Here is a 20,904-nt window from a genome sequence, read left to right as displayed (position 1 = left end):
GGAAGTTTTGGGTTGCCTTGCAGAAATTCATGCATGAAAGATAGAATAACAAGCAGGAAAATAAGAAGGGGGGAATAGGGGATCATATGAACTCCACGACAACTCTGAAACAAGGTGGGCATTACTAAACAGAAGATCTCTAAGTGCCTGAGACCTTGCATGCGTACATCATAACGCTCGTAAAGCGAGACAATTGAACGAATTGTTCTACATGCTATACAGTGTGCTGGAATAGATCTTTCTAGAAAATGACAACCGCGGGAAGCTGGGTGGGAGCCCGAATCATTAATGATAGCATGAGCTACAGATCTAACGTACGAGATCTAACGACGCCACAACAATTCAAAACAGACGAGTCCAGCAAAAAAAAAAAAAAAGGCACCTGAATCATGCATTCGGAAAAATAAGTGTGATATCTATGAGAACACCGGACATCGGGTCACACGGGCAGGAAGAGACTTGAACCCCGCTACACCCACTTTCTTCGTAATGAGCGTGCAAGCAATGTGGTCAAACGAAGGACAAATCACGGAAGGGGAGGAGAGAAAGAGTTTGAGGAATCACGGCGAACGGTGTAATTGAAGCGCCTGGAGAGTGAGAATTTGCGGCAGATTCGAATGAGCTGTGAGACGGTAGCAGGCACACGAGTGCTGTGTGTAGTTAGGGACGCGTGCTCGGAAGGACGCGGTAAACTGGAGCGGAGGGTGAGGGAAGAGGCGCCAGCGGGAAGAGAGAGAGGAAGCGAGTGCACATGAGTGCTACACGCGGCGGAAACGAACCGACCCCATGCACCCCAGGTGCAAGCGTGGCCCCGGTAAGCTGTGTGAAGTCTGCAGCGTGCGCCCAACAATCGTTTTACGCGCAGCTGTGTAATTATACGCGCGAGGGCATACGCAAGTCGCACACGCGCGCGCGAATATCCGCCCGTGATGTCAAGAATCTACGCTTTCTATAGCTGACCAGATATACGAAAAAAAAAAGACATTAAAGAATGGCGAGGGTCGCAGTATGTGGCATGCACAGCTGAGAGAGGTGTCGGTGATTCGCGGACGCGCTTCCGTTTTCCGGCGGATGTTGGCTTTTCTTTCGGAAGTGCCTTTCGTCATGCAGCGCCATGTGAACCTAGAGTGCGTAGCATGCGGGCAGGACGCCATTGATGACGTGCGTTCCGCTATTATATGCGAGGTCCCTTATTAGGTATAGGCCTATATCTTTAGGAAAGTAGAAGAAAAAAAAGGGCGCTTACTTTTTTTTTAGAAAATAAAACCGAGGAGAGGCGATTAAGGTGGCAGTGACTTCCGCGCAGACCCACACGCAACGGAACGGCAGCTGATTGACGGACAGTTGGAGCAGCGGGCGTCGGAGGGCAGCGGAGGTGGCGCGGGAAGTGACGCGTTGGAAGAAAGTGTCGGAACACTGCGAGGGGCTTCCCGAAAATTGCTTTCGGAAGTTCGTCACCACGAGCCTTGCCCTCTCGTTTCGTTTTCTTTTTTTTTTCTATCACTTTGAAACTTCTTACGGGTGGTGGCTGTTTGCAGAAGACTATATAAAACGGCGATGGACACAACTCAAGCTTCCCGTTGCTTCCTTCAACGTCGAACTTTCACTGCTCTTTTGCTTAATTGCTTATATCTGCTCACTTGCTGAAAAAAAAAAGAACAAGCACATGCTCCCACACGACGAACAGCTGAAAAGTGTTCGAAGCTTTTTTTAGTTGTAGAAGCCTTTGGTCGGGGCTAATTGATTCGCCTGACGGGCGGCAAAAGGCAGGAGGTCATCCACCCATATCGGCAGCACTTGCAGCGAAGAGGCTTTGGACACGTGTGAAATTGCAGGCGTCTTTCCGGATGAGCGATCGTTGACTCTTCTGTCTCTGCGAGGGGTGAAGGTTCCGCTTCGCCCTCACGAAGGTGTCAATGTCCGCGTGGCTGTAAGTATATAGGGCTTCCTGAAGAATCATTCTGAGGGCGAAGTGCGGTACTGCATAGGCACGTGACGACCTGCTTCCAAACAATAGTGTTTCGTGTGAAATACGAATTAAGTTTCTAAATGCTGAAAATCTTTGATAACTAACCGATTCTGTCGAGATGGCTTTTGCAGCCAATGCGTGTATACGAAACTTACACGATGTAGCAGTAAAACGAAGTGTTATGTAAACTATAACTAACTAAACTGTTTTTCTGTAACAAAGATAGGTGGACGATTGATACCATCATGAAAAACCTGAAGCCTGCCATCCGACGGCTATGAAAATGGCTGCAGATATTAATGAATTTGATTCAGTTAATTTCATCGCCATGCATTGAATCTGGCAAATTTATTTCAGCTAAAAACTGTAATATAATATGCCAAATAGCTTCATCGATGGGCGGCAATTACACCGGGGTGATATATCAGAACGCCAGCGTAAATAGGTATTAGATATTAGGGGCACGTTAAAGAAATTTATAGGTGGCCAAAGTTAATCTGGAGTCTCTGAATAAGGTTTGCCTCATATATAGTAATATAGCGGCATTGTCATGAGAAATCTCAAAATGTACCTTTAAATTTGAATGATGAGATTTAGAGGAGAACCGTTATCACGGCCTTGACGCACGCCCAAAAGATAACGTCCCCGACTCACCACCCGCACATCCCGAACTGAACTTGTACTAACACAAAGACGCAATCTCTCGCTCACTGCATGCCCTCGAGAAGATATGGCACGTTGGCAACGGTTTGGGGATTTACAGCGCATTTTATGAAACACCGAGAGTGTAATCGCAAAGCGCGAAATCACCTTTCACCATTGCACATACGAGTCTTCTTCGTAATTTTGTTTCTAACATTTCTGGCTGATGTGTCAAACTCGAAGGTGACCGATGCCCGAATAGAATAGGGATGTACGCACGGACCTGATTGTCCAAGTCTTTTGTGTTACTTCGCTGCGGTGTATTCAAGGTCACCCCAAAAGCTCAAAGCAACTTATATCGCACGGGTTGCAAACTATATTGAGCGATCACCAAGCCGATATGTCGGTGCTTATCGGCACATCAATTTAAACTGCCTCGCCAGAGAAAATTTGCAGCATAAGTATCATTCAGGGGGGCAACCCTTCATGAACGCATAATATAATACTACCACGTATAGTTAGCCGTACGTATATAGGCGAGCCAGTATATAGCCTTGCAAGATGCCACAACCAGGAACACGTTATCCTTCCTGTATGGGTGATTTATATGCCACTCGTGCCCGCGGCATTATTAAACACTGGTAGCCGCTATGAACAACACCTGCGCACCCTCGTAGCGCTCCTCTTTTCAGAGATGGTTCTATAGATAATCTCACAACACGCTACCGATCTGATGGACTTCGCCTTCTTCGATCTTTTATCGCCGCGGTGTGGGATAAACCTCACGACAATCGTGCTCGCCTTATTATAAAGACGGAACACGCGATGGTTGACCAAGGTTGGAACGTTAATCTCCTGAGCCCGCGTTTATAGATATCTGTATACGCTCCGCGAAAGCTTTACAAAAGTTTTATCGTTATAACACAATGCACAGCAGCAGAGATGCATGCTCCGCACTCTGCAACCGTTTCGGGGAACGTAAACCAATTCGGCGGCACGCATGTTAGGGCCAGCGAGCACGGCACTTCGTGACCAATCGATGGCGTGTGCGTCGGATTACAACGTGTGGCTCGAGTCGATGTCAGTTTTATCGTGGGCGTGCTCGGGTTCAAATCTGTGCTGCGAGTTGGCGAGTTCGCGCTCTAGTTTTTCCGCCTATTCTTTATTCGTTAGAGACGATGACCTGTGCCAGCGCGCTTCGCAATGGAAGTGTTGCCATCAACGTTATTTTCGTGTAATGCTCTTCCTCCTGTGAAAACAAGAAGGAAAGCTCCGCAAATTCGCTTGATTTGAGATGTGTCATTTTCTTATAGTTTACAGTTCACTTATGAGCGAAACTACGCCCAGCTTTATGAAATTCTATAGAGGCCCCACAGGAATACAGCAACATCTTAACACGGGGTCGTCCAGCTCGCGGGCCTCGATACCCCTTCGCTGATGACCAGTGGATTAACAAGAGATAAAGTGTTGTGGCTTTCCTAAATGGTAATCTCATTATTTTCTCCTTTATTGCGAATAATAACGCTTTGTTCGGTTACGTTACGGAGACGAGACGGGTTGCAAAGATTTCTTTTCTAGGTCCCCCATGCAATCGCTATGTGTCGAAAAAGGACGCTTCAATAACATCTTAGTTCAGAACTGTATCGATATCATCTCAGTATAGATATATTTATCCAAACCTGACGTGACACCTATATGAGGTCTGGGAAAGGCACTCTTTAGGGTGGTACTTTTAGGCGACACTTTGTTCAAGTACACCCCCCCCCCCCCCCCATCTCCCCCTATATCCATTGCACTCCAACCATCTTCACTGTACCGCGTCCCAAATTTAGTCACTGCGGTCTGCCAGCTGAGGAGAGTTCGAGACCCGTCTTGACATATAACACGTGAAATCTGTCAACATATCTGTATCAGTTGTCAGCAATCACAAAACAGTGCAAAGTTGCATATGGATGGACATTCGCATACTACTTGATTCCAGCATGATATGAAAGCTCCGGAGGAGAATACACACATAATAAGAGTTCACACACACGACATTTCTCCACGTTGCCGAAGAGTTCAACAAAAAGTCTGCTTTTGTTCAGAGTGACATGAACTCTACGACAGTTTAATGACGTCGCTTTTTCCGGATACTAAAAATTATGAAATTGCAGTATGAAGATTTGACCCGTTATTCCGACAAGCGTATGTGAGTTCCATAAGGTGTTAAAGTATGTTCACGTTAGTGTTGTTAGTGTTGTGTATTAGTTGTAGTGTGTCCATCATCTAATAATCTTTTATTCCAGAAGATGGTGTTGTATTGCATATGACGATTGATACTTTGTTATGCGGAAAGCGCTGTGATGAAATCGCCTATAGGGTCATCTATAGTTCCAACACCTTTATTGCATGTCTTTGCTTCCTGTGTGTGCTTGATGTCTGCGAATTTAGCATATCTGTAAAACGTATGAAGACCAATTCGCTTTGCAATGATGCAAGATATACTACACATTTACGCAACAAAACGGCTAGAAAACGCCAAACTAGAAGCTTTTCTTGTCATCATTTTTGTTTTCGCGTCTCTGTGGAATGACATTAAGATGATTTTCTTTGTTCAAGCTGTGTCTGATAAAGAAAGCCGGAAATGTTGACGTAATTCACTAGGCTTCCTTTCAACAAAGGCAGACTGAACCTCCAGATTCAGTTATTTCTGGAATGGTGCCCGTAGCCATTCCTCAGAGACGATGCGACAGTGGGGCTTCATTCATTGTCCTGCGGCCGCTTCGAATTGATTATCGTTGGCATGCGAGCAGGAGCGCGGGGGGTCGAGTGACGTTCGGCGGTATATAGAGAGGTGTCAGGAGACGCAGAGGCGGCAAAAATATGGCGCCCGAAGCGCACACAATACGCGGCCGCACACGCGCATGGAGATGGCCCTTTTCGAATTCATTTTCCTCGCGCACGGGAGGCCGCGGTGGCGGTGTTATCCAAGAAAACAAACGCTATAGCGGGAGCGCGACACGCTACGCGGAGGAGACGAGCTCGGCAGCCACGAGCGGCGGCCTCAAGAAGCGAACAGGTGAAGATGCTATCGGGCCGAGAAGGAGAACGGCGGTGGCGATTCCTTCTTCCCTGACGCCTATCTGGCGGCGGACCGTCCCGCGCCGAACGCAAAGCCACGCCTTCTTGCGCAGCGAGGGAGGCAGCCCCGTACGGCGAGCGATAAGCGACGCAAACACAAAAGGCGGGGGGACGGCGGGGTGGGGGGCGAGGAGCGGTCAAGGAAGCGAACCCAAAACCGAAACTCCTCCCCTGCTTCTCCGTTGACGCTGGAGGAGGCTCGCCGCTCTTCCTCCTCCTCGCTACGCCGCCAGCTGAGGAGAAGTGATCGAGCGCGCGCCTCTTGCTCTTCATCGCGCGCGCTCGTGCACCTCGTCGTACGCAAATCTTCGTCTCCTCCCTCTTCCCGCTCTCAACGCTCTCCCCGATACGGCCGCAACTACCTCAGCAGCAGCGTCCGGCTTTAACGCGCGCTTGTACCCCCAGATGGAGCGACTTGTGCATTTTGTTGTAAGCGCCCAGCGGGCGCATGCGTGAGGAGGTGCGCGCTTTGGGTCGCCGCAGCGCCGCCGCCGCTCTTCTTCCCGACTCGCAAAGCGTAGCCTGGCCGCCGTGCGGTCCGGAGGGAAACGCGCCGATCCAACGACGTGCGCCTCGCGTCGCACCGGTCTCGGAAAAACGCGCGCGCTGTCGCGCTTCTTCCAGTGCTCCAGTAGTGCGCCGCGCTCTGTTTCAGTTTCGGTTTTGCGCGCGTGGGCCCTCTGTGCGTTCTGTCGTCTAGGCTGAGCGTCGCTTTGAATTCGCCCGACGGGAACGCTCGTCTCTGCTTTCCCCTGGTGCCGCCGACTGGTGTACCCATGTGTGATCGTTGGTGTCCTGTCGTTCGTCGCCACGCTGGTGGCTGTGCGTCGTGTGGTCGCTCACCGGTGTATGGCTAACTTCTCCACAGACAAACCGGCGAGCAGCGGCGCTACGAGCAACGGCGGTGTCGTGGGCGTCGGTCCGGCGGCCGGCGTGACGACGGCGAGCCGACGCAAGCGGTCGTCGGCGGCTGCGTCGCAGCTCCTCCCGGTCAACGGGACGGCGCTGTTGACGCACCCGGCCAGCGACATCAAGGTGGAGAGGCTGTCGCCCGAGTCGGACACGGCGTCGCCGCAGTCTTCGCCGTCTCCGGCGCGGGTCTTCCCGCCCGGACTCGGTTTCGTTTTGGGCCTGCGGCCGGGCCTCGTGCCGGGACACCCGTTCCCGCCGGGAGTGATCGCGGCCGCGGCCGCGCAGGCCGCCGTCGACAGGCAGACGCTGGCCGCGCCGGCGCTCAAGCAGGTGGAGATGATGACGAGGAACTACTCGGACTTCATGAGGTCGCTTGCTGCCAAGTACAACAACCCGACCGGACAGGACGGGTGAGTACCGCCTTCTCTTTTGATCTGCATCGTGCGCACGGTGTTTGGCCTTGTATTACAGGTGTGATCAACTCTCTGCTGGATGTTATTATTATTTAGGTGCTATAGTCACTACTATCATACCATGCAGTCGCCAAGTTTCTCCCCTCTTGGAGTAAGAAAAACTGACACGCCGTTAGTATTGAACCAAGTGTTACACTGTGTGAGGATATACGAAGCCATAGCACCAACCACCGCCATGTGGTCGAAACTTGCAAAGCATTTTCGCTGGTTCGGAGGATCCAGTGATAACTAATATAGCGCTGTTGACGAGGTTTCTACTTCTGGACACCTAACAGTTAGCTGTGCGGGATAATATAATTTCCAACTATAACGGAATAAAATATTGTTATCATGTACTTGTGGCTTGCGGTGAATGAAAACATACAGCCGTTTTCTTGTTGTGCGGCTTTTTCTACATGACCACACATTTGTAAGGCTATTTACCGCCTGGCGCTACGAACTTGAAAACAATCCCGCATTCTGAACATGCTTAAGTGTAAAGTGCGACGTTGATTACGAAAGGCGTAACGTCTGTGTGGATACATACCGTGTATAGTAGACGCACTGAAAGATTGTACAGATTTCATATAATAAGATGCCTGCACGAAGGCAAACAAAAAAGAAATAAAAAAGTGTTTACGGGGCTTGCATCTTCAGCACGGTTTACAGATCCAACTACTTCAATTTACACGAGACCCATAGGGGCATAACATTCCGACTACATCTTACACTTTGATATATCTTGATTACGTAATAATTGATTGATATGCTGGGTTTAACGTCTCAAAATCACCAGGAGAGATGCCGTAGTGGAGCTCCGGAAATTTCGACCACCTGTGGTTCTTTCAGATGCACGCAAATTTGAGCACACGGGCCTACAGCATTTTGCCATTTATCGAAAACGCAGCCACCGAAATTGATTACGTAATAATATTGGGTGGTTTGTAAGTTGTATACGACTCGGGATAGGAAGGGAAAACGACGCGCTGCCACGCTGGAAGTCCCAGTCCGACCAAAGTGTTTTCAAGTCAGTCGGTGCACAAGTCCGAGTTACACATGAGTTTAAATTCACTTACGGCTTACCACAAGCAAACAAGTGAAGGACCGTGTTGGTGAGGCGTCATTTTGAAGGCCTTTCTTTCTTCTCAGTGTGGTGCAACCAGTACAAGGACGCAGACAAGGAACAAGACGCAGTGTATGCGCGTTCTTCCTTCTGTCTGTCCTTGTGCTGGTTGCGCTGCAATCTGAAAGGAGTCGTCAAATGTGTTTTTTAAACTACCAGCTGCTCCTATGGTGAACGTCGCATGTTTACTTGTCTACATATGAGAGGCAAAGGGGGGAAGAATAGCGGCTCAGGGTAAAACTCACTGATGAGAGCTGTTTATTGGCACGGATCCACTGTATGCGTATAGTAGTGTAAAGATAAGTCCAGAAAAACGGTGTGTGTATACACAAAGCCTGCTCATATGCGAACTTACGTGCGCGAATCAACGAAAGGCCTCTATTTACAAAAACGCATTAAGCCAGAAATATTCGTAAGGAAATGTGTATGTTAATCGCGGTGCTGCACATGTACGTCATTTGGCTGGTCAAAGCGAAATAGCGTTCACAAAAGAAAATACAATTCGTTTTCTGCTATATCAAATATACATATAGGCCGTTTGAAACCTGTAATCTTGTTCACTATGAAACCTGTATTCTTGTTCACCGGGCATGTCCAAGAGATTTTACAGTCGCTACTTGTTCAATACACGAACGTGATACAGACAAATTCTTCGACATTGTTACTCTTAAAAGTAATAAAACCACCTCCATTCACCATTTTTGTCTACATCCCAAGGTCGTCTTGTGTAATATTTTGGTGCATGAGTCGCCAGTAATAGGACTTTCTTGTGTTACTGTGAAGCAATGCGATGATGAAGTCATCCGTACTTTGGGTTTCCCGTCTTCCTTTATAGGATACTTGACAACGAAAGCATATAGGAACGCGGAGGCATAATACGGGTTTGATTTCTCCAGAATACAGATAAAGGTTTCTTTTCTGGCATTTATATATGTTTAGTTACAACAGCGTTGTGCTGTAGTAAACTCACTTCCAAATACAATTAGACTATGTACGTGCACTCAGTAGCACTATAACGCACTTCTTTTATTTCAAAAAATTATTGATTTGACAGCCGATCTTTGTGGGCATTGTACTTTTGTAAACGTAATCATAGACGGTGATGATTCCTCTTTGCACGTTGCTAGTTTATTGCGCGCAGCGTGTACTATTGAACCAACTATATATATACAGGGACTAAGGACGATTATGGAATGGATAGAAATTTTCTGCATGCAGAATTTGATTGGCATTAAACATATACTGCATACAGCCTGAAATTTAGAAGTCATTGCCTCAATAGGGGCTTCCCGAAGACATTTTAGTGTTTGATGCGTGGCCTTCGATCAATATCTGAGATGTCTGTGATAACGACGTCAGTCGATTAACTTCAACGGAGACTGCGTGCCTGCTAAAAGACCAGAAAAAAAAAAACGGTCCTCAAAATCAGCATGTTTGTCCTTTTTATTTAAACGTACCATTGTTTTTTAACTGCTCTGTTCAATTCATACTGAAATATCGCATGCGAGAAACACGTGTGTATACTAAACGGGAAGCGACGGGATCAACTGTAAAGTCCATGCGCATATATGAGTTCAGTATAAAAAAGTACAGCAAACTTTGTTTTTTTTACATGCATGACATGTATTCGATTTAAACGTGGTTACACTGACAAGACACGTTCGAGGAAACGGCGCTATAAAGATTCTATAGAGTATCTATAGTGCTCTGTATAGGTTGTATATAGAAATTAAACTCAAAAGTCTCTCTTGTGCACATTAGGTAAGCTGCTGTGCCGGAGCTATATATGTTTCGCTTTTCTTTTTTTTTATGTTTACTTCTAATTGCGCATTACGGTTGAATTCAAAGGCAAGTCACCGTCTGAGATCTCTGCGCACTTCTCATACCTCAATGGGCTCAAAAACTCTTTGGCCTTTTGCTGAACATCGCTATGCACCATCGCACGAGACTCCACCGTGCATGTCACGTTTGCGTGGTCAGGCAACGTATACACCATTATGCGCTGACAACAAAGTAATTGATTTCTCAGTGCTTTCAGCGTTTAGAAGGAGGTTGATCTGGCTATAAGAACGTTCAGCAGTGTATCTGAAAGAAAAAACAAAACAAGAACAGACTATACAAACTTCGAACCATACATGAGGAAGTTTCAGGTTTTTTTCCGTGTACAGGCGAGCAAAAAACAGCACTGATAGCACTAGAATGAACGCGAGGTATTTCCTTTGCGTTTGACGCGTCAATTTATGCCTTAAGTTGGTATTTTACCACGCTTCTGTAGTAATGTACAGCAAGGTGCTGAGGCGAAAAAGGGGGGGGGGGGGGGGAGAAAACAGTGAAATTAAGTTTGTGTCTAGATACGAGGTAAAACACGATGTCGTTGCATTGCTAAGCGTAATAGTTCTTTTTTCCCCAGGTTTTTGACTATCTCAAACACTTCTGAGTTAGTGTACAGGGTCATTCACATGTAACGCGAACACCGCACCAGTGCTAAAGATCGCATAGAGGCTAATATTTAAATCAATAGTTCGAAAATTTATCATTGTGATTGTCGACACCGTGATTTTACGTCATACCCAAAATTTTCGTCGTCAACTATAATAAAGGTTCTAGTTTTAGCGCTTTGAATACGAATAAAAAATTTCACCATGTGGTTGACCCTGTACATTTAACATACAAGGCGTTCGTCGATCCACCGACGTCAGGAAAACCAGTCGACATTATCATTTTTATTCCGCTCTCTGGGCAGACGGACGGGAAGTCGACGAACCACTGACTTCTGTTATAGCAGTGGCAGCGTGGCTGCGACCGGTCAATATCACGGCAGAAGTCCACGCGGCGATCGACAGACTGTGGGGGGCAGATGCGCTCCAACTGACCCCCTCTTCAACGGTCGTATACCACGCGCTGTCTCTTCACTGGTCGCCAAAAGGACACGCTTCACGCAAGATGCTGGTTGTGGCCTTTTCTGTGCGTGGCCGCGAGCTGTCTATAGTACTGCGGCATGTATACTATGAGGCGAGCGTTCGCCATTCGCATGCGTGGCGATTTGTATACTCTTACGTATCTTCCCCCCCCCCCCCCCTCTTCTCGAGCGTAGCGCCCAAATGCGATAAGCGACGGCGAGGAGGACTGCAGCAGTCGACTGTGTCGTCGCGACCCGAGAATCCATCCACGGACGGCCGGCCAGTCGGGCAGGCAGTATAACACGCATCGAAGCACTCACGCACGTATAGCGCACAAGAAAAACATAAACGCAAAGCGAACGGACGTACGGACAACGCTCGCGTTTTATATTTGGAGATAGCTGGAGATGGGGGGCGGGGGGGGGGGGCGCCGACGTCGAAAACAAAAGCGTGTGACGATCGGCCGCGTATGGTACGCGCATTGGGTGTATGTACCTGCAGCAGCAGAACGAAATGTGCGTGGAGGTATACAGACCTACACCACGGGCAGAGGTATAAGAAAGGCAGCTGAATGTTGAGAGATGGAAAGAGAGAAATTGTCGTGGGAGGGGGAGGTGGTACGGGCCTGGGGTATACGAACGAACGCGATCGTTCGGTGTGCGTGCGTCCATATAAAGCGCGTACACTTTACAGGAGTAAAGCCGCCCCGAGAAAATAAAACACAAACGGGTGGGGTGTCTCGACTGCCGTGCCCCCGCTCGACGCCAATCCATAAAATTCGCATTCACTTTCGTCGTGCGCTGCGGTGCTGGTACTGCTGCAGAATGTTATGATGGTGCTGCGTTGTCTTTGCCTTTCGCCCCTCTTTTCTCTTCCCCCCTCCGTATCTTCTCAGATCCCCTTCACTCTCTATCTGTGTCTGTGTGTGTGCATTGGCGGACGGCGAGCAGATGCGCGGCGTGCCATGCCTTCTGTTTTTTGCAACCGTCGCCGCAGGCGCAAAAATCGATCCGAATAAGCCTCGCTCTCTTCTAACAGAGACAGAAGCCGGCCGCTTCGTTTCATTCCCTTTCGTTTTGATTCGGCCGGCAATTTTTCTCGTTGCCCGAAGCCGCCTCGCGTATGCATATGCAGGTCCCCATGCTGCATATCGCGAAGCGGCGGTAAATGCCTCTCTTTTGTTTCTCGCTTGCGCTCCCGTCATGATGCCACGCGCGCAATGGCCTCCCTTCCCGCCTTCCTTTTCTTCCCACTGTGTATACGTCCCAGCCTGCGCGCCTCGCATTTCGAGTATTATAATATAAGCCTTCCTTCTTGTCTGTTGTGTGCCCAGGTTCCATTTGTATTTTTCTCTCTCACGCCTCGATGCGATTCCCGATTGTCTCTTTCTTCGTCAGCGTCTCTTCTTTTATTCTTTCTTTCCAAACGCTCTCTCTTTCGTTCTGCTACGTCTGCGGCATGCGGCAAAAGTGCGAATATGCGCAATTCGCCCCGCTGCAGGCTCGGCAAACGACGCTTCTCTGTCGCTACTATAGCGTGCTTTTTGTGCGGAGAAAGGGGCAAAAGTTCGATCGGCGCAGGACTGGTGTATGCGTGCGCGAGTGGCGTGCGTCACGTTGTACCAAACAACCAGAGGTGGCGTGGCGCCCCGGGCCCGGACTTTATAGCGTTTGTTCGGAATCTCCACAGTTTTTGCTTTTCCTGAAAGAATGGAAACTTGCTTCTATTTCTTTTATCATTCTCTCTTTTATTTCCACCTTTCAGTTCTTTCTCTTCTCTATGGGTTCTTCCGCGCCTCGCAGAATTTTGAAGTCAAGCGTGCCTCTATTTTCGTGAGGTGCCTTCTATGAAACGCATAGTTTCGTTTTTTCTTTCCATTCTTTTTCTCGCCCACATCGATCCTTTGGGTCGGGATGCTATAACACGAAACAGAATCGCGTATTAAACGCAGTGCGTATCGTTCGCGCGGCGCATAACGGCGTGCAATAATGCCAACCGACACGTTCTCTTTATTAATTATTTTTCTGAAATTTTGCCCCTTTGCATCGCGTTGTTCCTTATATTAGCTGTGCCGCTTGTCAACGTGAAAAAATGAGCGGACCAGCGTTTGTTGCTCGTTCGCCCGATAGCTATGATGAACGAGCGTCTTGCTTGCTTTTACTAAATGAATTTTCGAGAATAGTAATACATACACGGATGCATATCGTATAGTTCGCATATACTGAACAGTGCAGCCTGATAATATACGTCGTCTACCTTTTTTCAGTTTCTTAAACGGACATTTCAGTCGGACATTGTGGAAGCTTTATACGAGTTACTTAGTCACCTTGCCATGTAACTCTCCGTTCTCCTTTGGTGTCTGCTCTGTGTATAGTATATTCGTAATAACCCTCAATTTATTGATCATTCGATACACGACACCTCGGCACCACACATTTTGGCTAGCATCGTTGAAGTTGTGTAATGTGAGCTTACACTCGACTCAACTTTAATATTAATTACTAAACAAAACAGAGCCAAATGAAGAGAGGAAGTACATGAAGTAAACTCAAAGATAAATTGAGTACACCTTCAACTGCTACAACTACGCATTGGCATGCACAGGTTGTCACATAAGCCTATTTATATAGGAGGTAGCGTGTGTCGCGCAAAGGTGTCTAGGGTGCGTACACGGGATGTTTGAAGCCATGTACAGGTAAGGAAACGCTTGTCCCCCTCCCCCAACGCCCCCTTGATAGATTTCCGTGTATCCACTGCTCTCGTATGCACGCGTTCCAATCGCAGATTTTGCGATAGCAACCCTGCTCCGATCTACACGCTCCATTCACGATTCCGCCGACCGCTTACGATCTGCCATTGGAATCCAACATTAGAGATGCCGAGGAAGAAGCTTCAAAAATTTCGGGCTCTCTCTTCAGCACACGCGTTTTCATTTGAAATCTGTAGCATTCTCTGCGATTGCCATGGAAGTGATACGATTTAGCATGAAATATCGCGTACGGAAGTCCCCGAAGACACATGGAGGCGGAGATGTGGTAGGCCCGTGTACTCAGATTTGGGTGCACGTTAAAGAACCCCAGGTGGTCGAAATTTCCGGAGCCCTCCACTACGGCGTCTCTCATAATCAAATAGTGGTTTTGGGACGTTAAACTCCACAAAATCAAATCAAAAGTCCCCGAAGACACTTCTGAAAGGTATACCTTGTCCCGTCTAATGGCTCTTGAAACTGAGTGCGAACAGGTTCATCGCTTCTTACGTAAATCACCCTGTATTAAAACAACGGCCGCTTGAAACGTAAGCTTTCCAACCTGCATATATCGACCTAATGTGTTTATGAACAACTGTAAAATTCACTTGAATACATAATCGACATGTACACTATTTATTATATAGAATAACGTGTCTGTAGAACTCCTTCTTATTACCATTCAGATATGCGGAGTCGACTTGCAAACGCAGGCCGCTCTGCCGTTTATTCAGTGATCAGCGTATATGACGGTACATCTATTGCGTATTCGCACTGGGTTTATAGACACTATGGCTCAGTATGAAAATTCATCTGTGGCACAAAACAGGGAGACATATCGGGAAAGCTGTATGCAGGTGGTATTGCAGGAACCACGGTCAAACGGTCTGGACCGCCTTTCCCGGCTCGAATTCGATTTGGGAAGCCGCGGGGATGACCCGCGGTGTGCAGCGGAGCGCGTGCATCAGCGTGCATCAGCGCAGGGGTATTCTTGCTATCCGCAGCGTTCGTCAGGAAGTACTATAAGAGAGAGAGAAAGACGGGCATTTCGAGATATGAGGCGCAGGGCGCGAGCACATATAAATGGTATACACACACACAACCCAGCATTCTGCATCTGCAGTGGCGCTGTTCGGAGGCAGTGACAGGGGCTGGGGGTGGGGCACCCCGAGAGTTTCGATTTGCGTTACCAATGGCAACGCGAAAGCGGGATAATCAAAAGCGAGTTTTTTCCCCTCTCGGTTCCGTCACAGAGCAACGCTGTGCATACAGCCAGCGCGGAGAACGACGATGACAATGCGTTTGTTTACTGGCGCCGAATCTAGGTGCGTGAGTTATGCTGACGTCACGGTCTCATATCGATCTCTGGCACGCGTCCGACCTTATGCGCCATCCTCGCAGCGAGCACACAAAGGGCGCCCGAACATCCCTCACTTTCGCGCACCTCTCGGACTGTGGGCCGCTTTCTTTCCCGTTTTCTCGCTGCGCAAGACGACTTTCCCTGCGCTCGACATCCTTCGTCCTTTCCCCCGGGGTGGCTTGTATTCCGGTCTGCTCTGTATTTGCGCTGGCCAACTATAGCGTTAGTGTCTTTGCCAGAGTCGTTTACGAAAGTTCCGCCGTTGCAACTAGATTTCGTGAGAACACCCCTGCGACTTTACAGCGTCACGAAGAATGGGGGATGTGCCAAACGACTCGAATAATGCAGCGCTCGTTAGAACAGCCTGCCGCTTTCCTTCTTCGCAAACATAAATGCGCCTGTACATGTTCCTTAATATGCCGTGGTAGGGAGACACCATCGTCTCAAGAATTTATCATATAGAGACATGTTCATGGGGAGACATGTTCACATAATAGTGATGCCGTCTTCCTTTGCGTGGTTTCCTTGCGATAACATTTCATCGTATGCTCACATGGTGTCCATGTGTTTTCATATGTCAATCTGTTTACCACTATCTATCTATCTATCTATCTATCTATCTATCTATCTATCTATCTATCTATCTATCTATCTATCTATCTATCTATCTATCTATCTATCTATCTATCCATCCATCTATCTATCTATCTATCTATCTATCTATCTATCTATCTATCTATCTATCTATCTATCTATCTATCTGTCTGTCTATCTGTCTGTCTGTCTGTCTGTCTGTCTGTCTGTCTGTCTGTCTGTCTGTCTGTCTGTCTGTCTGTCTATCTATCTATCTATCTATCTATCTATCTATCTATCTATCTATCTATCTATCTATCTATCTATCTATCTATCAATCTATCTATCTATTTATCTATTTATCTATTTATCTATCTATCTATCTATCTATCTATCTATCTATCTATCTATCTATCTATCTATCTATCTATCTGTCTGTCTGTCTGTCTGTCTGTCTGTCTGTCTGTCTGTCTGTCTGTCTGTCTGTCTGTCTATCTATCTATCTATCTTATTGAGAACACACAAAATGACGTCCGTTATGCACACGCATAAAGGTGTGGCTTACACACACACACACACACACACACACACTCACACACACGCACGCACAAATAAAAACGTGCAAGCAAGCACCGATGCGGCGACGGACTCACCTGAAGCACCGCGCTTCGGGCGCATATGCCCACTCCTGGCGCATACGAAACAGCAGCAGCCGCGTACGAATAATGCCCAATCAGTTTGCGTGGAATATAGAGAGAAAGAGTTGGTTGAGGGCGAAGACGCCCGGACACTCGGCGAGAAAAGGTCTCTCGGATGGCGGTTATGTGCTCGCCCTCTTTGTGGCGGAGGTCGCATGTTTTTAGCCGCCACCGGTGAGAAGGGAGGTCGTGCCATCCATTGTTCTTCGCCGAGGGGTCGGCGTTATATAGCCTTGGCCTCCCACCGTGAACCCGCGGTTGTTGCGGGGTCAGAGGCGACCCTTTCTGACTTGGAGATGAGACATCAGCGGCGGCGCACACGGGCGCTGCTCCTCATTGCGAGACGTTAGCGCCGCGCGACCGCTGCGGAATCCTTTTTGCCGGTGAGCGCCGTTGACCTGCGTGCTGCGAACGCGTACGTGTACCGTCTCCGTGCACTAATGAAGCATGCCATGTTTCCCCCGATTTTGAAAGTGCTGGACTGACCACATAGCGGTATACTCCAACAGAAGAATCGGCATCTGCTGTCACGTTTTATATTTTGTTTATTTGTACTTTTTTTGCTACGGTGACAAACCTGAGAACTGTAATGCGGTGTAGGCCATGATGTACTGCCATTCCCCATACTTATCGCATAATTCAAGCCGTTTCGCACCTGTCAAAAGAATCGAATCACAAGGAAATTCTCGTATACTGCACATCTTTGAGTCGACTGGTTTGATCGCTCACTTCAGTGAAAGCATAAATAAGATGTCTAGGTAAGTGCGCTTTGCCTGCTTAGTGTGCTTTGGTGCATGGCGGTAAAAGACACCGCCTGCTTTTTCCCATTTCTGCGTTAAGCTATAAATAACCGAGAAATCGAGAGCAGTACGTGAACGACGATACTTCGCTTTTTGATATAGACAGATAGCTCCCGATATCGCAAATCGAACTGTTATGATAAGAGACAGTGTCTTCGGATCAAACTGTTATGCGTTGATAAGAGATAAGTGTCTTCGGCGAGTGCCGCAAGAACGATGAAAATAAATAATTGGTCAGTTTAACCGTGCAGTATCCCACTGCGCACAGTCGCGCAGCTTTCTGGAACCCTTTAAATGATGGCCATTCGCAAGCTAGCCGCAGCGTATGATCCTTCTGACCGAGCAAATGCGGTATCTTATGCCAGCGAAGCGTATTCCTTATGCCACTCGTTGCTTGACCCGCACCCCGCGCCTTTTCTTCTCTACTCTGCTCTCAAAACCAGCGTCACATGCACGGAGTCTCAAGAGCCGCCGCGCGTTCACATGTATAAGATACGAGAACAACGGAAAAGGATATGTGCCCCGTCCAATATACATAATCATGCTCGTGTCGCCCTACGTATCGCCCGTCCTTTGTCTCCGGCTTTCCCTTCCTTTCTTGCGCACAACTCGTCGTGGCCGTTGTTTGATGCAAAGCGCGCCTTCGTAACGTAGTACGCGCATATGCGCGCACGTGACCTCCGAGACTCGCGCGACCTCGTCATTTTCGAGTGTTCACCGTTGCGTTACGTCATGGCTGCGCGCCATGCTTTGCTGCACTAATAATCTTCATTCTCGGGTGGGTGGCGCGCCATTCGCTCGAGTGTGTGTGTGCGCAGAAATGAGAGGTCGTAACCTGTGGAGCACACAGGTGTGACGTGACTCGGACCAGTGTGTGTGTGTGTGTGTGTGTGTGTGTGTGGTGTGTGTGTGTGTGTGTGTGTGTGTGTGTGTGTGTGTGTGTGTGTGTGTGTGTGTGTGTGTGTGTGTGTGTGTGTGTGTGTGTGTGTGTGTGTGTGTGTGTGTGTGTTGTGCCCATACAGCCGCCGCGTGTTGAAGGATCTCCTGTCACCACTCGGCTGCAGCATGCACAGCGGCCTCTCGAATAAGCGCGCCCTGTGACCCTCTGCCACCGCGCTTATATAGGACCTGTCGCCGAAAATTGCGAGCCGTGACGGCGTCGATTGAGGTGTGTGTGTGTGGGACGTTCTTTCGTGTAGGCGCTCCGCGCCCCCGCGTGGCCTGGAAAAGGTCGTGCAACGCTGTCGCCACTAGTGACACAGTCTCGATAAAAACCGTATCACTTTAGCGGCACTGCACGCTCCGCTTCTCCGTTGACCTCCGCTTGTCCGTGGCGTCTCACCGGCGCGCTGAAGCCCCGATCGCGTAGTATGCGTTATACTTGCGAAGCGTCCGTGTATTTGAACGTTCCTTTACCCTTGCCGGGAGCGTTGGCATGTCTCCTGGCCAGACATTGACGTCAAACTCGCCTAGACGTTCTGACGTTCCCCTTCATACACTTGCTGTACTTCTATGCAATATCCTAGCGTTACTAAGTTCGTAGGATTTAACGACGCATACGAGTAACTTTAAAGATAATGTATGACTACCTTTCACCAGATCACATCTTGCGGGTTCGAGAGGGTACCTCTTTCTAATAACGTGCGCATTTACGACAGTTATGTCTCAACTTTCCTGCTGAGTTAGGACATTTTGATCAGGACTAGAATAGTGCTTTAACGCATGAGTGTGACAAAGTCCGCGTTGTTAGAAAGAAGTTATGCATCCAACTAAAACTGGGTGACACAATGCTTATATTAGAGATATATAAATGTTTTTTTTCTTTTCCTTTGTTCTCTAAATGCTGCTCATACATTAACACCTATGTATTGCGGTCAAGTCCAGAGTTCGAAATTTCTGGGAATTTGTGAGCAAGAGCGTTAACGGTTACGTGAAAGCTGAAACGCCCGGGAATCTCCATAACTCGTATGCAGTTGTATTTTAATTTCTTCTTTCTCTTTTCATATTTGTCGAGGGTTTTTCTCGCTGTAACTGTGGCTGCCCTGCTGTATACTACATGCGTAATTTGTTAGCCTTGTTGTTCTTAAATAATTCCACTAGTGCTGCTGTGAACGATAATGGTGCATGCATAATATTTTTTTCCCGCATGTTTTGCAGCGAACTCCTTGCTTAGCACAAGCAGGCTTCTCCGAAGTCGCACGATGTGCCGAAGATACACAGCGCTGATGCAGTTTAGTAAACGCCGATAAATCTCTCGATCTCGAATCCCATTTATCTTGCGTAAAGTTTGAATGTTGTAATCTCTACATCTCGCGATCTCACCCTGGATCTTCCATACTTTAGCAGTACGCAATCTGACAAAAAGAAACCGCACCGCCTCGACGCTCACTCAGTGGTTCACGCTGCTGCTCATTGTTTACCGAATCGGTCTTTAAACAGCCACTGTGCCCCACTATTGCAGAGTCATCCAACAGTGTGCCTCAGGCATAATCGACTCGCGTGCCTTCATTAATGCGTATATATGGAGATTCCTAGATCGTGCGACGCGTCACTAAATTGCCGGTAGCCTTCGATCTTCCCCTTATCTAAGGAAGACGATCTCGTGAAGGTGACACATCCGGCCCTTGGCCTTTGAGACACCCCTCTCCCTGCATTAGCAACGCGCGACGGCCTTTACGCATGCTAGTGAGAGGTTCTTTCTTTCTTTTCTTCTTTCTTTCTTTCTTTCTTTTTTCTTTCTTTCTTTCTTTCTTTCTTTCTTTCTTTCCGATTCGCTAAATCACGGCTGAACACGCCAATTTACGAGACTCCCGCCATGGTGTAGGGTGTAATACGGACTCCGCGCGGAGCATCGATAATGAATCAGCACTGATAAGGAGGAGATAAGCACCTTGACAATGCGCGTGTGCTCCTATCTCGAAAATGCCCGCAGCGCCGACGATTACCCTGCGGCCTGATCACGATTATCACGTCTTTTTCGATCGGGTTTCAGCAGCCTCGCCACCGGCTTGGTTTCTGGCTTTGTTTTTGTCTTTCTTTATCTCCTTTCTCGGCGCCGTATGCCTTTACAGTTTTCTTGTATGCCAACGCCGTACGCGGCGGCAACTTGCTGTCGCCAGCTGCTTCGAGTGGTACAGTTTCTACGAGGTTAAATGCATCACCTCCACCACCGCTGGTGAGCCGGGAAAGCCCCAGGTCTTGTCCCGTGTACAAGACGCGCGGAATACGCAAGCGTTGTCTCTGTACACATGCGACGCACGATCGGGCATTCCTGCGCGTGCGCCAGCGCAGACATTGAAAATCCAGCGTGGCCGTCCTTGGAAAACCATCTGTTTCAGGGCAGGACTTGAGAGGGAGAGAGGAAGAGAGGGAGAGAGAGATAGGTGCGCACTGTTATTTTTCCCTGAAGCGAATACAAAGCGTCAGGGGCTTTGCAGATGGAACGACGTTGAAAAGTTGGCCACGTGGGCGAAGGCTTGAAACGTGTACAGCTGTTTGCCAGCTCTTCTTCAAGCTTTTATGAAGGCTGCGACGTTATCCAGAGGGACAACCTACTTTGTACATTGCGACAATGACAATATCCTGGGGCCGGGCGTTATCAAACTG

At 48.3% G+C, this 20,904-nt stretch overlaps 1 protein-coding gene across 2 annotated transcripts in view; it reads left to right on the top strand.

The window, feature by feature from the left end:
- LOC119175366 (uncharacterized) overlaps nucleotides 1–20,904 on the top strand; it is a 528,289-nt gene that overhangs the window by 428,056 nt on the left and 79,329 nt on the right. For both annotated transcript variants that reach the window (XM_075889437.1, XM_037426388.2), the window contains exon 5: nucleotides 6,603–7,056. In XM_075889437.1, coding sequence (XP_075745552.1) covers nucleotides 6,603–7,056 — 454 coding nt within the window. The remainder of the gene's footprint in view (nucleotides 1–6,602; nucleotides 7,057–20,904) is intronic.

This window comes from Rhipicephalus microplus, chromosome 3, assembly GCF_043290135.1.
Source record: "Rhipicephalus microplus isolate Deutch F79 chromosome 3, USDA_Rmic, whole genome shotgun sequence".
NCBI classification, from domain to species: domain Eukaryota; kingdom Metazoa; phylum Arthropoda; class Arachnida; order Ixodida; family Ixodidae; genus Rhipicephalus; species Rhipicephalus microplus.
The sequence above is the reverse complement of the archived record's forward strand: the minus strand, read 5'-3'. Positions and strand labels throughout refer to the sequence as shown.